This window comes from Chenopodium quinoa, unplaced genomic scaffold (assembly GCF_001683475.1).
Source record: "Chenopodium quinoa cultivar QQ74 unplaced genomic scaffold, ASM168347v1, whole genome shotgun sequence".
Lineage (NCBI taxonomy): Eukaryota > Viridiplantae > Streptophyta > Magnoliopsida > Caryophyllales > Amaranthaceae > Chenopodium > Chenopodium quinoa.
Genome location: NW_018745275.1, coordinates 1,231,189 through 1,249,402, shown reverse-complemented (window position 1 = coordinate 1,249,402; position 18,214 = coordinate 1,231,189). Strand labels below are relative to the sequence as shown.

At 39.6% G+C, this 18,214-nt stretch overlaps 1 protein-coding gene across 1 annotated transcript; it reads left to right on the top strand.

Annotated features, from left to right (window-relative positions):
- The first annotated feature begins 13,400 nt into the window (after nucleotides 1–13,400).
- On the top strand, nucleotides 13,401–17,904 carry LOC110711437 (UPF0047 protein YjbQ-like). The gene is made up of 7 exons (XM_021889817.1): nucleotides 13,401–13,664; nucleotides 15,242–15,302; nucleotides 15,390–15,484; nucleotides 15,567–15,600; nucleotides 16,459–16,513; nucleotides 16,609–16,651; nucleotides 17,467–17,904. The coding sequence occupies exons 1-7, from the start codon at nucleotides 13,479–13,481 to the stop codon at nucleotides 17,536–17,538; spliced, it is 546 nt and encodes a 181-aa protein (XP_021745509.1). The 5' UTR covers nucleotides 13,401–13,478; the 3' UTR covers nucleotides 17,539–17,904.
- The last annotated feature ends 310 nt before the right edge of the window (nucleotides 17,905–18,214 follow it).

Here is an 18,214-nt window from a genome sequence, read left to right as displayed (position 1 = left end):
TGTTTTTAGGCCGAGGTACTTGACTTAAGTGAAATTCATCAAGTGACCCCGTCTCTGCCTTGACCGCCTGCAAGTATTTGATCATAGCCGGATGGGTGGCCTCAAAGTCACCATGGTATTGGCTAACGACCAACTGTGAATCAAAGCAGGCGTCAATTTTCTTTGCTCTTGCCGCCTTACACATGCGTATACCAGCTAGCAGGGCTTCAAACTGAGCTTCATTGTCTGAAGCTTGAAACTTTGACCGTGGTGCATATTCATACTCGTCCCTTTTAGGAGCATGACAGATAATCCATGCACCACAGCCGTTCATAGTAGAGCTCTCGTCTACATACACTTTCCAGACCTGATCAAGATTTTCCGGTTCAACTGGCCGTGTCATTACAAAATGAAGTCGGCAAACGCCTGACCCCTCACTGCCTTCCTTGGTTTGAAAGTGATTTCAAGACTTTACATTTCAATAGCCCACTTGAGAATTCTCCCGGATGAGTCTAAGGTTGTCATTGGCTGCTTGAGGGGTTGGTCTGTGTAGACTACCAGCAGATGTGCCAAGAAGTATAGATTCAACTTTTTGACTGCCATGAAAAGAGCAAGACCAAATTTCTCAACCATAGAGTACCGGAGTTTAGCATTTCAAAGCATATGGCTAACAAAATAGACCGGGAGCTGATTATCGTCTCTCTCAGCAAGGAGAACAACACTAAGAGCATGATCTGAGATGGCTAGGTACATGTAAAGTGTCTCCTTGGGCAGAGGGCTAACAAGCCTTGGCAAGGACTGCAGATGTTCTAGTCGCCTCAGCATCATCTCCCCATTCAAACATGGTCTTGTTTTTTATTGCTTGGAAAAAATAGAGGCACTTGTCTCCTAACCGACTAAGGAATCTCCCCAATGCCGCCACACAACCGGTTAATTTCTAAACCTCCTTAACAATGCGGGGTGACTTCATATCAATGACCGTTTGTATCTTCACTAGATTTGCCTCTATCCCTCTTTGATTAATCAAAAATTCGAGAAACTTCCCAGACTCAACACCAAAGACACACTTCTTAAAATTAATGATGACCTTATGTCGCCTAAGTGTGGTGAACGTCTCACGGAGGTCAGCAAGATGATCCGTCTGTAGCTTGGATTTGACTATCATATCATCAACGTACGCCTCTACATTTCTTTCGATTTGATTAATGAAGACCGTATTAATCATTCGTTGGAAAGTAGCATGCGCATTTTTCAAGCCAAATGGCATCACAATATAAGAGAATAACCTCTGATTAGTGATGAATGTCGTCTTCTCTTAATCTTTCTTCCACAGGGGTATCTGATGAAAGCCTGAATAGGCATCCATAAAACTCATCAAAGCATGTCCGGCTGTAGAGTCGACCAGACTGTCAATCTTTGGAAGCAGATAACTGTCCTTCGAACATGCCTTGTTCAAATCAGTGTAATCAACACACATGCGCCAGGTCCCATTCGGCTTCTTCATAAGAACAACATTTGCAACCCAATCTGGGAAGTGACATTGCCGAATGAACCCACGTCTAATAGCTTCTTAACCTCGGGGCGGCTGCTGCCTGAGATCTTTCCTCACCATGATTTCTTTTCTTTTTCCTAACAGGCTTCTTCTTTGGATCAACGATGAGTTTATGGACAGCAAGATTTGGGCTGATGCTTGGCAACTCTTCCACTTCAAAGGAAAAAATGTCCTTAAATTCCTTCAGCAGATGGTGTAAGTTTACCCTCAAATTTGCAAAAGCAACCGTCCCAACCTTTACAGTTCGCTCCAGACGTGTGTCACCCAGAGCGATGTCAATGTGTTCACCAGCCGGCTGGGGACGGAGGTCATTAGACCGTTCCGCGGTCATGATTGCTATTGCTTCTCTTTCTTGATAGTCGCCAATTGGTCGGCCTTTCTCTTCTTGCCGCCTGCTGGTAGGGCAGACTCAGGTTCCTTGAGATCGTCAAGGTCTATTGGCTTCGCCTCTCGGTAAATTGTCGTGGGCTTAACGTTTGAGAGATAACACTCTAGAGCCGTCTTCTGATCTCCATTCAAGGAATCAAATAACCATCATCTTTCTCGAATTTCAACAGCAGGAGGGATGGGATAATGACGGCCTTGGATTCGTTCAGAGTCGGACAACCTATTATGAGGTTGTAGGCGGTCAACTCTTTTACGACTAAGAACTGGACGACCATATTGCGCCATTTCCCTCTCTCCCCCAGCACAACTCCACCCCCAAAACCAACCAAGGCGTGAGTAACCTTGTGCATGCTGCCTAGCTTGTGCTTAAGCTTGGATAGACAATGCTAGTTGATAATGTCAGACAAAACGCCTGTATCAATAAGGATCTGACCAACCTTTTGGTTGGCCACCTTACATTCAATGACAATTGGGTCGTCATGCGACCGGCGGATTTCGCCTTGGTCCTTTTTAGAGATGACGACCTCAGGAAAGGTGTCGGCAGACGTCTGGCCTTCATCGACCGAGCTGACATCCATCTCTCTAACATGGTCCTTAGTGCCTCTGATAGTTGGGCCCCCACAGGCAAAGTCGCCTGCAATGGTGCAGATCATGTCCGGATCAGTGTCCGAACAACTATCAACCTTTGTTGACTTTTTTTACGGCTGCCTGGGGTCCGTCTTCAAGGTCACCTTGGACTTGAGGATGTAAGACTTCAGCAAACCCTTATCAGCCAATCTAACCAGCAACCGCTTGAGGCTATAGAAGTCGTTGGTATCATGACCAATGTCCTCATGCAAGTGACAGTACTTGTCCTTGTTCCGGTTTTTGGTCGAACCTTTCAACACCGAGGGCTTCTCAAGCACCACCCGGTCTTTGATTTCCATGAGGATGGTGTAGCAGTCTTTGTTAAACTCGTACTTGGGAACGTACGGTTTAAATTCTTTCTCATTCTTTTTGGATGCCTGATCAGAGTCCTCAACCGCCCAAACATCTTTTCTCTTCTTTCTCTCTTCAGCTTTTTGAGCTGGCTGATCTTGCAGACTCCTTTTTTGTTTGTTAGAATTCTGTGAGTCCGACTGCTTGCTGGAGGGGCAAAGCTCAATCGCCTGTACATAGGCTGCTGCCTCCCTTAGCGCTTCCTGCAGAGTGAAGATTCTTTTCCGCACGAGGTTAAACTTAAAAGTCAACCCATCCTTCAGACCCTTGAAAAAGTCTGTGAAAGCAACTTTGTCAGATAGTCCTTAGATCTGGATTCTTACCAGATTGAACCGCTTGACATAAGAATAGAGCCCCACCCTGTCTCCCTGAACAACCGTGCCTAAGTCGATGCTTGTCTTCTTGGCAGGTATGGTCATGGAAAAGTTTGAGGTGAATAGGAATGCAAGCGTCCTGAAATTGTTTATGCACCCAAGCGACAGATTGTCAAACCACTGTTGGGCAATGCCCTTTAGTGTAGCTGGGAAGCATCTACACCAAGCGGCGTCATCCAACCCCTTTAGATACATGAGGTTGGTGTAGGCCATTAGGTGGTCTTCAGGGTTGGTTGTGCCGTCATAGGCTCCAACCAAGACATTCTTAACCTTGGCCGGTTGTGCCGCCTCGGTTGTTTCCTTGGAAAACGCAGAAGGTTGTTCTCCAAGTCTCAGCAGACGTAGCTGCCAGTCCAGGGGCTGGACTTGAAACGCCGCTTGACCTCCAAATAGGGCAGGTTATTGATAAGGTTGGGCAAATGACCCGTATGTTTGATGGGGCACATACGACACCGAGCCTATCATTTGAGGACCTGTGTGGACGGACAGGTGCTCTTGTACAGATGGGGCATACCTCAATGAGGTATTCCTGAAGCTGTCGGCGTTAAAGTCGTGTCAGACAGTTGGTTGTTCCGCTTTTGCTCAATGAAATGTCGAGCATCAAAATAAGTCTTCTTGCTGCCATCCGGCTATACATGCCGGATGGGATTTCTCTAATTCGCCCCTGGGAGACGAATATTCGTCCAATCAATTAAGGGTCGGTCCTCCTCCTTCTATTTCGGATGCGGAGTGGGCTGCCTATCCTTGATCGGCTTTGTCTTCCCAGAATGAGAAGGTTTCTTGGATGACTGTCCTTTGCTTGGACCAGCTGTCTAGGTCTTGATGAGATCTCTCATCTCACCTTTAAAATTCATCATGAAATTGACAAACTCCTCAAGGGTGATTTGAGCCGTTTGTCCTGTAATCTTAGGCTGGCTGACTGACTTACTCGGACCTGCCTAGTTATCGCCCCGTTCCCTGTTATCCTTGGAACGAATGTGTCTGGTGATGAGGGATCCATCTTCGACCGTAAATACTTTGACCTCTAGATCCGACTCTGTAGCATGGTTCGAATGGACCTCAGCTGACGGATGCTTTTCCTTAGAAGGCGGTACAGTCTATTAAGAAACCATCTTAGAGGTACTCTCCCCACAGACAACGCCAAATGTTTGTGGGTTTTTAGCAAGATGTCCTACGAGAGAGTTACGTCACCAAGACTGGCTGCTCTTCAGCTGGGGGTTCGGAGTTCCGCCTTTGACGATCAAATTAGAAACGGTCAAAGTGAAGTAAATGTGTTGAAAGTAAAGGTATCTTCTTGGATCCCGAGATCTGGTATCTTCTTGGATCCCGAGATCTGGTGTTTTCTCTAATGTGAGAGAATTGATTGTGAAGTAATAAAATGAACGTGCCCCCAAATTAGGGTAAATCTCCCTATTTATAGAGTCATAGGAATCAGTGCCCCCTTTCCTAGGTCATTAACCTAAGTAAATGGGTCGTGCCGTTTTTATGCCGTTCTCAAGATTTGGGCCTTTAAAAGCCGCCTTTTTCCCTGATGATTGGGAGTGCCACATGTCAATTGGTGATTGGTCCTTTTTGGGCCTCTCCCTTGGGGTGACACGTGTCCCCTTCTGATTGGGCCACGTGGTCTGGGTATTTTTACCCAAATCAGTATACACTAAAAATAAGGTAGCATATTCATCTAAGTAACAACAATTTTAAACTTAAAAAATACCTAAAGGTCATGGATGGGGAAATTTCATGGTAAAAACACCTAAAATGTGTCCAAACTATCGTGTCATGTACACTTCTTCGAAGCCCACGTTAGAAAAGTAAAAAACATGTTACACAAACACGCAACCATGACATTCCATGTTTTGTTTCCTTTATGTTCTTTATATGGCTTACCACCAACATTATCAACTATTGCTTCAATATGTGATGCGAAAACTAAGGTTAGGTTGGGTTGTTTCTGATAATAGGCTAAGTGTTTAGGCAGGGTGTTTAGGTGGGTTAGTGTTTAGGTTAGTGTTTCGGTTTAGTGTTTAGGCTAAGGGAAACAACTAGCTCACGTGAAAGAACTAGCTTGGGGGATAACCGTAGCTAGAGTTGAACACTCACTCTACTAGCCACGAAACAAGCTCACTCAAAATACTCCAAGTAAAGCTCACAAACCCGAGTCCACGAGCTTAAGTAACTTGAGTCCACAAGTTAAAACAAGAAATAACACAAGGTATATTTCAAATTTGTTGTATTTCATTCAAGGTAAGTTTATCATACAAACTAGCTTAAACTTCCTTTTAAGCTAGTTTATCAAACAAACTAGCTTTAACTTACATTAATCAAGTACTTAGCTATACTAATTATCTAACTTAAAGAGCACACCAAGAGCCGTCACTTGAGCAACTTTTTTGTGTAACGGTTCCCATAGAAACGTTGCACGTTGAAGGCTTTCAACCAGCTGCAAACGCCGACTGTTAGCTCAATTAATGTTAGCTCCTTTTGTGTAACGGTTCTTAAGGAAAACCGCTGCAAATTTCCTTAAATAGGCAGCGGTTATGGTGAAAACCGCTGCAAATTCGGCCCAGCTCTCCCCATTTCAACGGCTGGCAGTTACACCATTTTATTACAGCAATTAACTTAGCTAATTAACTCTAATAAACTGAAATTTAAACAGCTACTTAAATAAGGAATACAAGGAAAATTATTACATCAATTACACACCAAAAATGGCGCCCAACAAGAGTGTAACTCCTCATTAAGAAGCCCATAACTTGCGTGTAACCTCCTTGCTTCAATGCCTTGTCTAATGCCTTCAATTCTTGCGTGTGGACTGATTAGGAAAAAAAAGTATATTCCTTCTCTATGCTAGGCTTACACGAACAAGAATCCAATGCCAAATGCCTTGCTTAATCCTCCGTCCAACTCACGCAAGACTTGAACAAAGATGGAGCTATGTTGAGGCCTACGCGTGGAACTTGGTTAAGTTTGGACCCATCAATGAATAGGCCATGGACAATAGGAACTTGACTTTCTTTGACCCTTGAACTTGTGTTTTGACTCTTTGAACCATTAGGCTCATTAGGTTGCACAAGGTCTTGATCAAGGACCAATTCCGGATCATTCCCCCTTCCTCAAAGAAGCTTGTCCTCAAGCTTTCATCATCTAAGTATGGAGCAAGGTCACCAACATTGAACCTTGAGCTCACGTCACCATAGTCACTAGGAAGTTCAATTTTGTAGACACTTTCACCAACTCTTTGAAGCACACAAAAAGGACCATCCGACCTAGGCATAAGTTTATTTTTGCGTAGGTTAGGAAAAAGTTCCTTTCGTAGGTGTAACCAAACCAAGTCCCCTTCATTGAACCATGGTTGATAATGATTCTTATTGGCTTTGGTTTTGTACTTCTCATTCATAGCTTTGATCCTTTCACGTAATTGTTTACAAGTTTGTTGAAATGCCTCCCCTCTTTTCTTAGCATCACCATGGACTAGCTCGGTTTTAGGAAGTGGAATGAGCTCCACCGGTAACAATGGATTAACACCATAGACCAATTCAAAGGGGCTTTGACTTGTAGTATAGGAAGGAGACCCATTGTAAGAAAACTTAGCATGAGCCAACTTCAAGTCCAAATTCCTTTGAGTCTTATTCACAAGTCCACGCAAGAGCACACCCAAGGTGCGGTTTGTGACCTCGATTTTCCCATCTGTTTGAGGATGGTGGGAAGTACTAAACAAAAGTTTAGTTCTCACAAGCTTCCATAAAATTCTCCAGAAATGGCTAAGAAATTTAGTTTCTCGGTCCGAAACAATGGACCTTGGCACACCATGCAAATGAACCACTTCTCTAAAGTACAAATCCACAACTCTTGATGCATCATCGGTTTTGTAACACGGAATGAAATGTGCCATTATTGAGAAACGGTCAACAATAACCATGATACTATCATTGCCTCTTTGAGTCCTAGGCAATCCCACAAAAAATTCCATACTTACGGCCTCCCAAGGGACATTAGGAACCGGTAAAGGAACATACCTTGTGAAAGGTACTCTTGGACTTTTAACAAGTTGTGCACCGCTCCACCACTTGGCTCACGTCTCTAGTCATGTGAGGCCAATAAAAATGTTCTTGGAGAATGTCTACGGTCTTGTGGACTCTAAAATGACCAGCTATGCCGCCACTATGCACCTCACAAACCAAGAGTTCACGAACTCCACACCTAGGTACACATAGTTTGCTGCCTTTGAAAAGAAATCATTCCTGCTTCACAAAATCTTTAGTAGGATTGTTAAATAGGTTAGAAAAATCATCATCATCACAATACAGACTTTTCAAGTGTTCAAAACCCAAAACTTGAGTTTGAGCCATGGACAACAAAAAGTTCCTTCTTGACAGCGCATCGGCCACCACATTCTTCTTTCCTTCTTTGTACCTCGAACTGAATGTGAAAGACTGTAAAAACTTGACCCATTTTACATGTCGTGAGTTAAGTTTTTGTTAGCCATTGATGAACTTTAGAGCGTCATGGTCAGAGTGTAACAAAAAAGGCTTAGGCCTCAAGTAATGGGACCAATGATCAAGAACACGTACAATAGCATAGAACTGCCGATCATAGGTAGAATAATTCAGCTTTGCACCGTTTAATTTCTCACTAAAATAAGAAATTGGACTTCTGTCTTGCACCAAAACGGCACCAATCCCTAGAAACAAAATAAGAAATTGCCTTCACCTTGCTCGGATCAACCAGTATTCCTTCACTAGAAACAATATATCCTAGGAAAGTAATACTAGTACATAGATAATCACACTTCTCTAATATACCATACAACTTATGTCTACGCAATGCTTCAAACAGTAATCTAAGATGAACTACATGCTCCTTTTCACTTTTGCTATATACTAGAATATCATCTAACTATACAACAATGAACTTGTTAAGAAATGGACGAAGTACCTCGTTCATTAATCTCATGAATGAACTAGGCGCGTTGCACAAGCCAAATGGCATGACTAGCCATTCGTATAGGTCTTCCACTCGTCCCCTTCACGAATGCTCATTTGATGGCACCCACTACGAAGATCAATCTTGCTAAACACTTTTGATCCACATAGTTCGTCGAGCATATCTTGTAGTCTAGGCATGGGGAATCTATACTTGATAGTTATGTTGTTAATTGCACGACTATCAATACACATCCTCCACGTTCCCTCTTTCTTTGGAACCAATAATGCCGGAACTGCACACGGACTAAGGCTTTCACGCACAAAGCCTTTTTCCATCAACTCCTCTACTTGCCTTTGCAATTCCTTTGCTTGCTCGGGATTGCAACGGTAGGCTGGTGTGTTAGGAAAAGCCGCATATGGCACCAAGTCAATCGCATGTTCAATGCCTCAAATTGGAGGTAATTCATTAGGCAACTCATCAGGAAAAACATCATGAAATTCTTCCAATAGCGGAATGAATTTTAGGGGGATAATTTCCTTCATCCAATTTCTCCGAAATGGGTTTCACTATCAACACGAGCACTACTCCTTCCTTCTCATGAGTTTCCTCAAATTCTTATTTCGAAATGAGAAAATTAGGTTTTTCTTCTTTCGCCTTCTCTACCTTAGGTGGTAAAGGTAGTAGCTTCACCTTCTTTCCCTCACTAGTTTTGACCGTATACACACTGGTTACACCGTCGTGTATAGTCTTACGATCAAACTGCCATGGACGGCTTAGAAGAATTTGACATGCCGTCATAGGTAGCACATCACACCATCTTTCATCACAAAAAGTTACCCACGGTAAAAGCAACCAACACTTGCTTCCTCACACGCACGCCCGAGTCATTATCAAGCCAATTGAGCTTGTATGATTTGGCGTGTTCTCGAGTAGGTAGTTTGAGTTTGTTCACCAACTCCGTAGCAACCACATCCGTACATGACCCACTATCAATTATCATGCTACAAATGCGATCTTTCACCTTGCAACGGGTATTAAATAGATTTTCCTGTTGTTGCAGATCCTGTACTGGTTCAGTGTACAAGATTCTTCTCACCACACCACAGATTGAATTTTCACCTTCCTCAGCAACATATTCCACATATTCATTATCCTCCTTCTCTTCTTCATTTGTCACATAACCACCTTCATGGATGGTTAGTGTGTTTTGTTTAGGACAATGGGTAGCAATGTGTCCATTCTGACCACACTTGAAACAAGTGCGCATACTAGTGCCATCCACCTTTTTCTCCGGCTTCTTAGGAAATGTAGAAGATTTCCCTTTGTCAAACTTATTGGTAGAAGTATAAGATTTGTAAGGAGTACGGGGTGTACTCTTCACATGGTGCTCCTTATGTTGTGCCTCTACCTTGCGCACTGCCTTCACTACTTCGTCATAGGTGGTGTATGGCAAGAGGTCCACCTTGTTGGCTATGCTCTTGGCAAGGCCTCTAATGAAATGAGCCATCTTCAATGGTTCTGTTTCTTCCAAGTCACACAAAAGACTAAGTCTTTCAAACTCCTTCACATACTCGTCTATAGTCAAGTCATCTTGGTTAAGACGAGTCAACTTGACATACTAATCTTGCACGTATTCCCTAGGAATCCAACGTTGCACCATTTTTCTCTTCAAGGCTGCTCAAGAAGTAATTTTCTCCTTGCCAGCATGTCTTCTCTTGGATTTGAGGTTTTCGTACCACAATCCAGCTAGCTTAGTGAGCTTGAGTGTTGCCAGTTTACAACACTTCTTATCATCATTATCCTTGTATTCGAAGATTGGCTCAATCCTTCGAACCCATTCATTGAAAACTTTAGGGTCACTAGAACCATTAAATTCAGGGATGTCTAGTTTCAGGAACCGATCCTCCTGATTAGGGTGGAAACGGTTATGCTCACTTTTGAGGGTTGGTCCACCTTCTTCCAACTCGGACAATCTACGATTGTGTTGATTGGTGGCGTCAACTATCACACTCATTTGGGTGCGTACATCATGCAACTCCTCACGCATGGCTTGCAACTCAGTCATGAGTTTTTGTTGGATCTCACGCATGCCATCATTCTGGTTTTGGTTGGAAGTCATGGTCACATTGTGGTCTAGACCGTGGCACTGATACCAACTGATGTGAAAACTAAGGTTAGGTTGGGTTGTTTCGGTTACTAGGCTAAGTGTTTAGCTAGGGTGTTTAGGCGGGTTAGTGTTTAGGTTAGTGTTTCAGTTTAGTGTTTAGGCTAAGGGAAACAACTAGCTCACGTAAATGAACTAGCTTGGGGATAACCGTAGCTAGAGTTGAACACTCACTCTACTAGACACGAAACAAGCTCACTCAAAATACTATGAGTAAAGCTCACAAATCCGAGTCCACGAGTTCAAGTAACTTAAGTCCACAAGTTAAAACAAGAAATAACACAAGGTATATTTCAAATTTGTTGTATTTCTTTCAAGGTAAGTTTATCATACAAACTAGCTTCAACTTCCTTTTATAGCATAAGGAAGTGACTTACATTAATAAAGTACTTAGCTATACTAATTATCTAACTTAAAGAGCACACCAAGAGCCGTCACTTGAGAAACTTTTTATGTGTAACGGTTCCCATAGAAACGTTGCACGTTGAAGGCTTTCAATTAGCTGCAAACGCCGACTGTTAGCTGCAATTAATAGGCAGCGGTTCTTAAGGAAAACCGCTGCAAATTTCCTTGAATAGGCAGCGGTTATGGCGAAAACCGCTGCAAATTCGGCCCAGCTCTCCCCATTTCAACGGTTGGCAGTTACACCTTTTTATTACAGCAATTAACTTAGCTAATTAACTCTAATAAACTGAAATTTAAACAGCTACTTAAATAAGGAATACAAGGCAAATTATTACATCAATTACACACCAAAAATGGCGCCCAACAAGAGTGTAACTCCTCATTAAGAAGCCCATAACTTGCGTGTAACCTCCTTGCTTCAATGCCTTGTCTAATGCCTTCAATTCTTGCGTGTGGACTGATTAGGAAAAAAAAGTATATTCCTTCTCTATGCTAGGCTTACACGAACAAGAATCCAATGCCAAATGCCTTGCTTAATCCTCCATCCAACTCACGCAAGACTTGAACAAAGATGGAGCTATGTTGAGGCCTACGCGTGGAACTTGGTTAAGTTTGGACCCATCAATGAATAGGCCATGGACAATAGGAACTTGACTTTCTTTGACCCTTGAACTTGTGTTTTGACTCTTTGAACCATTAGGCTCATTAGGTTGCACAAGGTCTTGATCAAGGACCAATTCTGAATCAATATGGGTACCATCTAAAGCTCCGACACAATCCTAAGAATGAATTTTTTTTTTTTTAATATAACAACGATAAAAATGTAGCATGCATATGCTAGGATAAACATTCTCACTAATTAAATACATTATAATTGTTAACTTGAAAAATGGCCAATATAATTAATATTTTTTTTTTTAATTTTATTTCAAGTGGCGTTTCATTGAAACTCTAATATGGTCGAATAATATCACAAGATAATGAAACTAAAGCTTTCAACACTGCTCTAAAGTAGATAGAAATGGTTGATATTGAATGTTGGAATCTCTCCGCAGCATCACGATATGAATTAGCTTTAGCCATCATGAATAGACATAAACTGACTTGCTCTTCCATGTGTATAAATCGGCCATCAGATAATAGTTCTTTTCCTCTTAATACATCAACAAAGTTTATGAAGATATCTTTATCAACCCATAATTATGCTCTTTGCGCAAATTAGGATTTCAGTCAATAACTTATGTATCCACTCACTTCCAGGTTCACCCCCTACATGTAGAGGCATTCGTTCTATTTGAGTAAGTAATCTCTTCAACTCTTGCAAGGCAATATACATCATACAATTTTGGTGCAATGTTTCGTCCATTCTACAAATCAAAATAAAAAATAATTTCTCAAAAAAGAATAAAAATAAAATAACAAATATGTAATTAATAATATGTAACTCTTCATACTTGTCTTTGAAACATAATAAAATAGAGTTTCACAAATCACAATAAAAACAGATTTATCAAAATAAATTAGTTACCAAAATTTAACTTATTCCATATTCAAAAAAATGAAACTTACACACCCAAACTTTAAAATAACATGTGCTAAGCATCTTAGAAGACTTATGATAGTTTAATAATCATCATCCATGCTATCATTGACTAGGCCTATAACAATCATTTGGGAATGAGATTTTTTTTCTTCAAATACATGATTCTAAACTCACTGTCTAGAATGGACAAAAAAATCACTTTAATCAGGATCACGTAAGAACTCTAACACTAGAAGAATAAAAGACTTTCCGTATTGCTAACTGCTGGCATTCCTTCCAGTATTGAAATCATTTTTTCACATTTTGATGGATATGGTCTAGATTGTGTCTTAGAGGAACCAAATTGCATGTTTCTTTTCAAATAATCCATGCAAATTTCAATGTTATCTTTCACACTCTTTCTACTAGAGGTAGCACCGCAATCTGAACTCTTACTTTTGTTAGAAGATATGCTCTTGGGAGGGGACTTACTTTTGTAACCTAACCTTTTATTTTTGTTTTTTTTTTCCTTGAAGAATGAAAAATGTTGTAATTTTAAATGGGATGTACCAAGTATACCTTAGAAATTTTAGGATGAGAATAAGAAGGCCAACATCCACTTGCCTTACCCTATTGACATCCTTATTTGGAATTAGGTAAATATTTTGGGTAAATGAGAACAATTGCACCGAAAGTAATTGAAACATAATCAACAAAGGAGAACACCTAACATCATAAATGTAACCATATTTTAAAAATGAAGGGAGTAATATGTATGTGTATATATCAAACCTCTCTGAACCTACTTTAAAGTAAGAACTTTTAATACATATATATTGGAAACATTAATTTTAATTATTATTGACTTTGAACCCAAAACCATCGAAAATATGTTTGTGATTAGGAGTGTCAGTTCACGTGTTTAGGTCTGGTTTAGCAAGATCAGACCGGATCGAAACCAATCTATTTTAAAAAACTTAAATTCTGCTAATTTATTAGGTCTATACAAGTCAAAATCTAAATTTGATTTTTTCATATCGATTTCGAGTCAAGTCGATCAAAGACACCTCTCTGATTATGGTAAACAAACCGTGGACCTCACCAACACAAGTGAAAAGAAAAGAAAAGAAAAATGAAATTCCAATTCCACAATTGCAATTCCCTTGGTTTTTGAGATAGAAAAGTGTAGAACCCATGACGACCTCGGCTTTTCTGGGGGAAAAACCATTGTTATCAGCTCATCATCGAATACGGGCGGTTCATACTCCTGTTATCCACCCTTCATCTTCTACTTCTATGGCAACACCTTCTCCTAAATGGGCTCAAAAAACCATCACTCTCTCTCCTCACCCTCGTGGCTGTCATCTCATCACTTCCAAGGTTATTTGTTTTTTAATTTTGGATTTTTTTTCGCTCCATTTCCTGCTAATTCACTTTTCTAGCTCAACTAATTGTTGGAATTGGTGATATTTCATCTGATTTTTTTATTTGATTTGCAGAAATATGTTTTCTTATTAATGTCTGATTGAGCATAAATTGGTTTATTTTAGTAGAAAATTATCTTTATTTACATGCATTTATCAAAAATAAAAATTATATTTATTTTTTATTTTCATTATTTTTTGTGCGATTATATGAAGCATATTACCGTTTGTTTTATATAGATTGAATTAATTAGGTTTAAATCTTTATTATCCCCGTTGTTTTGCTTATTAAGCTATGTTTTCATTAGTTATCCATGGGAATTAGAGTTATATTGGGGTGTTTCGGGTGCATATAGTTACCTCAAGAATGGCAAACTCTGTGTGTTTTGGGATGTTTTATTTGCGACCAATGATCCCTAATAGACTTTATTATACACTCGCTAAAAGTTAACTTCTTGCATGTATTGAGAAACGGAGGAAGTACCATTTTTTTTGCGGATGTTTAATGAATGACTGATAAGGCTAGAAGCTTGTGGTTATTTAAATGGGGGTAAATGATGCTGGATAGTGTCATAATAGGTGATTGTCATAATCGGATATCCCAGTACTTGCACTCAGTTAGGATCTTCACATCCTTATTCAGGTATGCTTGAGAACCTCTCTTGCTCGTGTTAGATAAGCACTTTTTGCTAGTCATATTCTGCTGATTGTCTAATTTTTTCACTAGACTATAAGTGCCTAGTAGATTGGATGTTTCTCTAAATTGATTGCATTACACTTATATCATTGAAGTTTTTGCGTTACAACAAAGATTGTAACAGCAATCTGTAAGGCTTACTTTCTGTTTTTAGTGCTTTAGCTAATGTCTCCACTACCTGCACATACCATACACAATACTTGTTAACTTGTAAGAAATAATTCACTTCATAAAGCTTGAGAAATTACTTCTTTCAGCAATTAGTTGTAGGATTTAACCTGTTGTAAATACGCAGCCCAAAATCGATGCTTGGCCCTTAGGTAGGGATCCTTAGGGAGGAGATGCGGGGGATCAGCCCAAGCCTCATCCATATACATACTCGAGGATGATCATTGACTCCGTAACAGGTAGTCCATTGTGCACAAGAACAGGCACTTTCTTACGGACAGGATTATATTGCAAGGGCAACTCACTTTTGTTTTGTAGATCTTCCTCAACATACTCAAACTCTATGCCTTTAATTTTGAGGGCAAGTTTGGCTCGCAAAACATAAGGACTTGCCCATAATCCATGTAGCTTTACTGAACTCTCTTCCTCCATTACACCTATTTTATTAAAGATTTAGCGAGGATTGGATGAGGCTGGAAGGGCAAATATGAAGTTGTAATCGATCTTAATTTTTAATTGATATTATCTCTAGAAGTGTTACATGTTAGTATGTCATGTGTCTTGATTCTTTATGGTATATTGTATTATCCCCTCCACCATTTCCCTTCATTTCACTATATTTCTACATTGGAAACTTATAGTCATAACTTTTTTAATGTTTAAATCAGGTTATGAAGGAAATTGGGGAAGACTTGTCTGGCTTCAATTGTGGGCTTGCTCATCTTTTCTGTAAGGGATCCATTCTATATTCGGAAAACTTGCTGTTTATTAGTTGAAATTGCATTTTTTAAAGTTAATCTGCTTGTTTGTTCCTAGTGCAACATACTAGTGCTTCTCTGACCATAAATGAAAATTACGATGATGATGTTCGAAAAGACACTGAGACATTTCTTAACAAAGTGGTTCCGGAGGTCAGTATTCATAAGAAAATATTAACAAGCTCCAATTTCCATATTGACAGATTGTCTTATCTATTTTTAAATAATTTTTCAGGGTAGTTCTGCGCCATGGAGGCACACATTGGAAGGTTGGAATCTCGATTGACTGAAAATTTATTATGTTCGAGCTGTCTAGTTTTTCTTTCTCTCAGTGAGCAATTTGCAATTTTGCATAAATATTATCTTGGGAGTGTCCGTTGCATCACTACAAAGTTAGTCTTTGTATAAGGGTGTTGATATACTAATCATTAGCAGGTCTATTGGTTTCCTGTTAAACCTATCATGAATTATATGTATTCTCCTGCTTGTAGAACCTGATAACTGGGTTGGAAGCCATTGCTATCAAATATGTCAGTCTGTCAGAAAAAGATCATGTGAGGCTGAGTAGATGTTTTCGGTGACAGCTAGTCCCCCTTGAGTTAGAAAAAGATTCGATATTATAAACAAGGCCTAGGCTTGAATGAGATCACCACTTGTTAGGTTGCTTCCTACAGAAGCTCTATCAATTGCTGTTTTGCGATTCCCTGATCTAATTTACTACACTGCATTCTTTCAAATCCCAATTCTTTGTTTCCAGTGTCCTTTGACCTCTTGTTTTTTATCAGACCTGTGATGATTATAATTAAACACATCTCATCTCTTATTAACAGCTTATGTTCTGTCTAGGTTATTGTTTTTTATGTTATTTATTTATTTATTTTATTTTTAATTCATCATGTTTACAGTTTGTTTGTTTGAGTTTTTCAAATTTAATTTGAACTTGAATGACCTAATATCTACTGCGACAACTTTTCCGTTGTTTGTAACTAGATGATAAACTGCTGCCTGTGAACTTGGAAGCAAATTTCTGTTATACATAAAATTAGAATGTCAAACATGTTCCCATATGCGCCTTAAATACATGGTTGCTTTGTGCTATAATTTTATTTATTTATTTTTTGCTGTAGGACCTGATGACATGCCTGCACATATCAAGTCATCAATGTTCGGCTGTGCATTGACGTACATATTCCCATACTCTGAGTTTGATTTGTTTGAATAAGTCCTTACAAAGTTATTGTTTGTGGTTTCTTATACCTTATTCTTTTCCTTTTTAGGATTCCAATCACTAATGGAAAGCTTAACATGGGAACCTGGCAGGTAATTGTGATTATAATCAAGACGCTGCATAATTTTTCTACAGTTTTAACTTGAACACTAAGTTTTTAACACACCGACCTGTTTTAGTTCCCCGGTTTGACCAAAGTGGCACTAAGTTTTAAGGTGTGTTGAATGAAATAAAATATTGTGTAAGAGATGGGAGAGGAGAAAAATAAATTTTGTTCTTTGATTAGAGGCTATAGCCGTTCTTTGCACTCATCATGCTACTTAGAAATTGAAATTAGTTTTTTGTTGTATTCATGAGGTTGGGTTTTGGAAAAAGAAAACTAGCTACTAAGCCAAGCAAGCTTCTAATATTTTAATGTCCTTTCAGCTCAATGTATTATTAGTGACCTAAGAAAAAAGACAATAACATTGGATAAAGTTGTCTTAAGCAGCTAGTTATTTCTGGTATAGTTGTAAATCAGCATTAAACAAACGCTTGCTTAGTTTTTTTTTCTTTAGCCCTATTAATAATTGGCCAACAGTGTACAGAGCTTTTGGTGGTTGTTGTAGGACAGTATTATAAAGATAGATCTTGTATTGCTAACTATTAGATTGGAAACTTATCTCCATCCTAAACTATGACTAGTTATAATTGATACCACATTAGCAACAATAGTTCTGAGCTATTGGCTATTTGTGCTCCAAAGCATTTAATGTCATTTCCTTTTTGTTGATTTCCCTCAATGAGAATATGTAATAGGGAGTGCATACTATATTTTTCTGTCCATGTAGGATTTGCATGTGACTTGCTAAAAGCCATCTTGTTACTCCTTGAGCCTTGTACTCATTATTTGCTGCTTGTGACCCAGGGAATATGGCTGTGTGAACACCGTGATTATCCAACCCCGCGCAAAGTAGTAGTTACACTTAATGGGATGTAGTTGACATCTCAGATTCGTATATTGCTCGAGCTTCAATTACTGCATATGCCATATAGGGCTTTTGCTGATGGACAGAACTCTTAAATGATGGGCTATAATGTATGTTTCAGACACATTTGCACCCCATGTCCATCAATTGTAAATTGTTATAATAAGTCATTATTAGTCCAAGTGTTTTTTTGTGTTCCATATACACCAATTACTTTCGAATTACAACTTATGCTTAAATCATGCTGGAAATCTGCGTGGAATGTTGCAGTTCATCTTTAAATGTATATGAATTTTTTTTCCCTGCTGTGTATATGACGCAATCTGCATTCATTCGGAAAGTTGCAGCTCATCTTTAATGTATAAGAATTTTTTTTCCTGCTGTGTATATTGCGCATTCTGCATTCATATGCCCATAACTTGCTGCGTGAAGTTCAGCCATGTGCGTTCATGTGCTTGGCAGGCCTGGTGCATCAAGCATGATGTTCGCTGCAGCCGTGAATGCATGCATTGATGTGTGATTAAGCTTCAGACTGTACAGATGCATGGTGCAACTACTGAACTACAGATGCATTGATTTTTAGTTTTGAAAGATAAGAAGGGATAGTAAACAAACACAATTCTCTTTCAACTTCTGAAGGCTAAACTTTATCCTAGTTTCTAGGCTAGGAAGCCAAGGTTAAGTTTA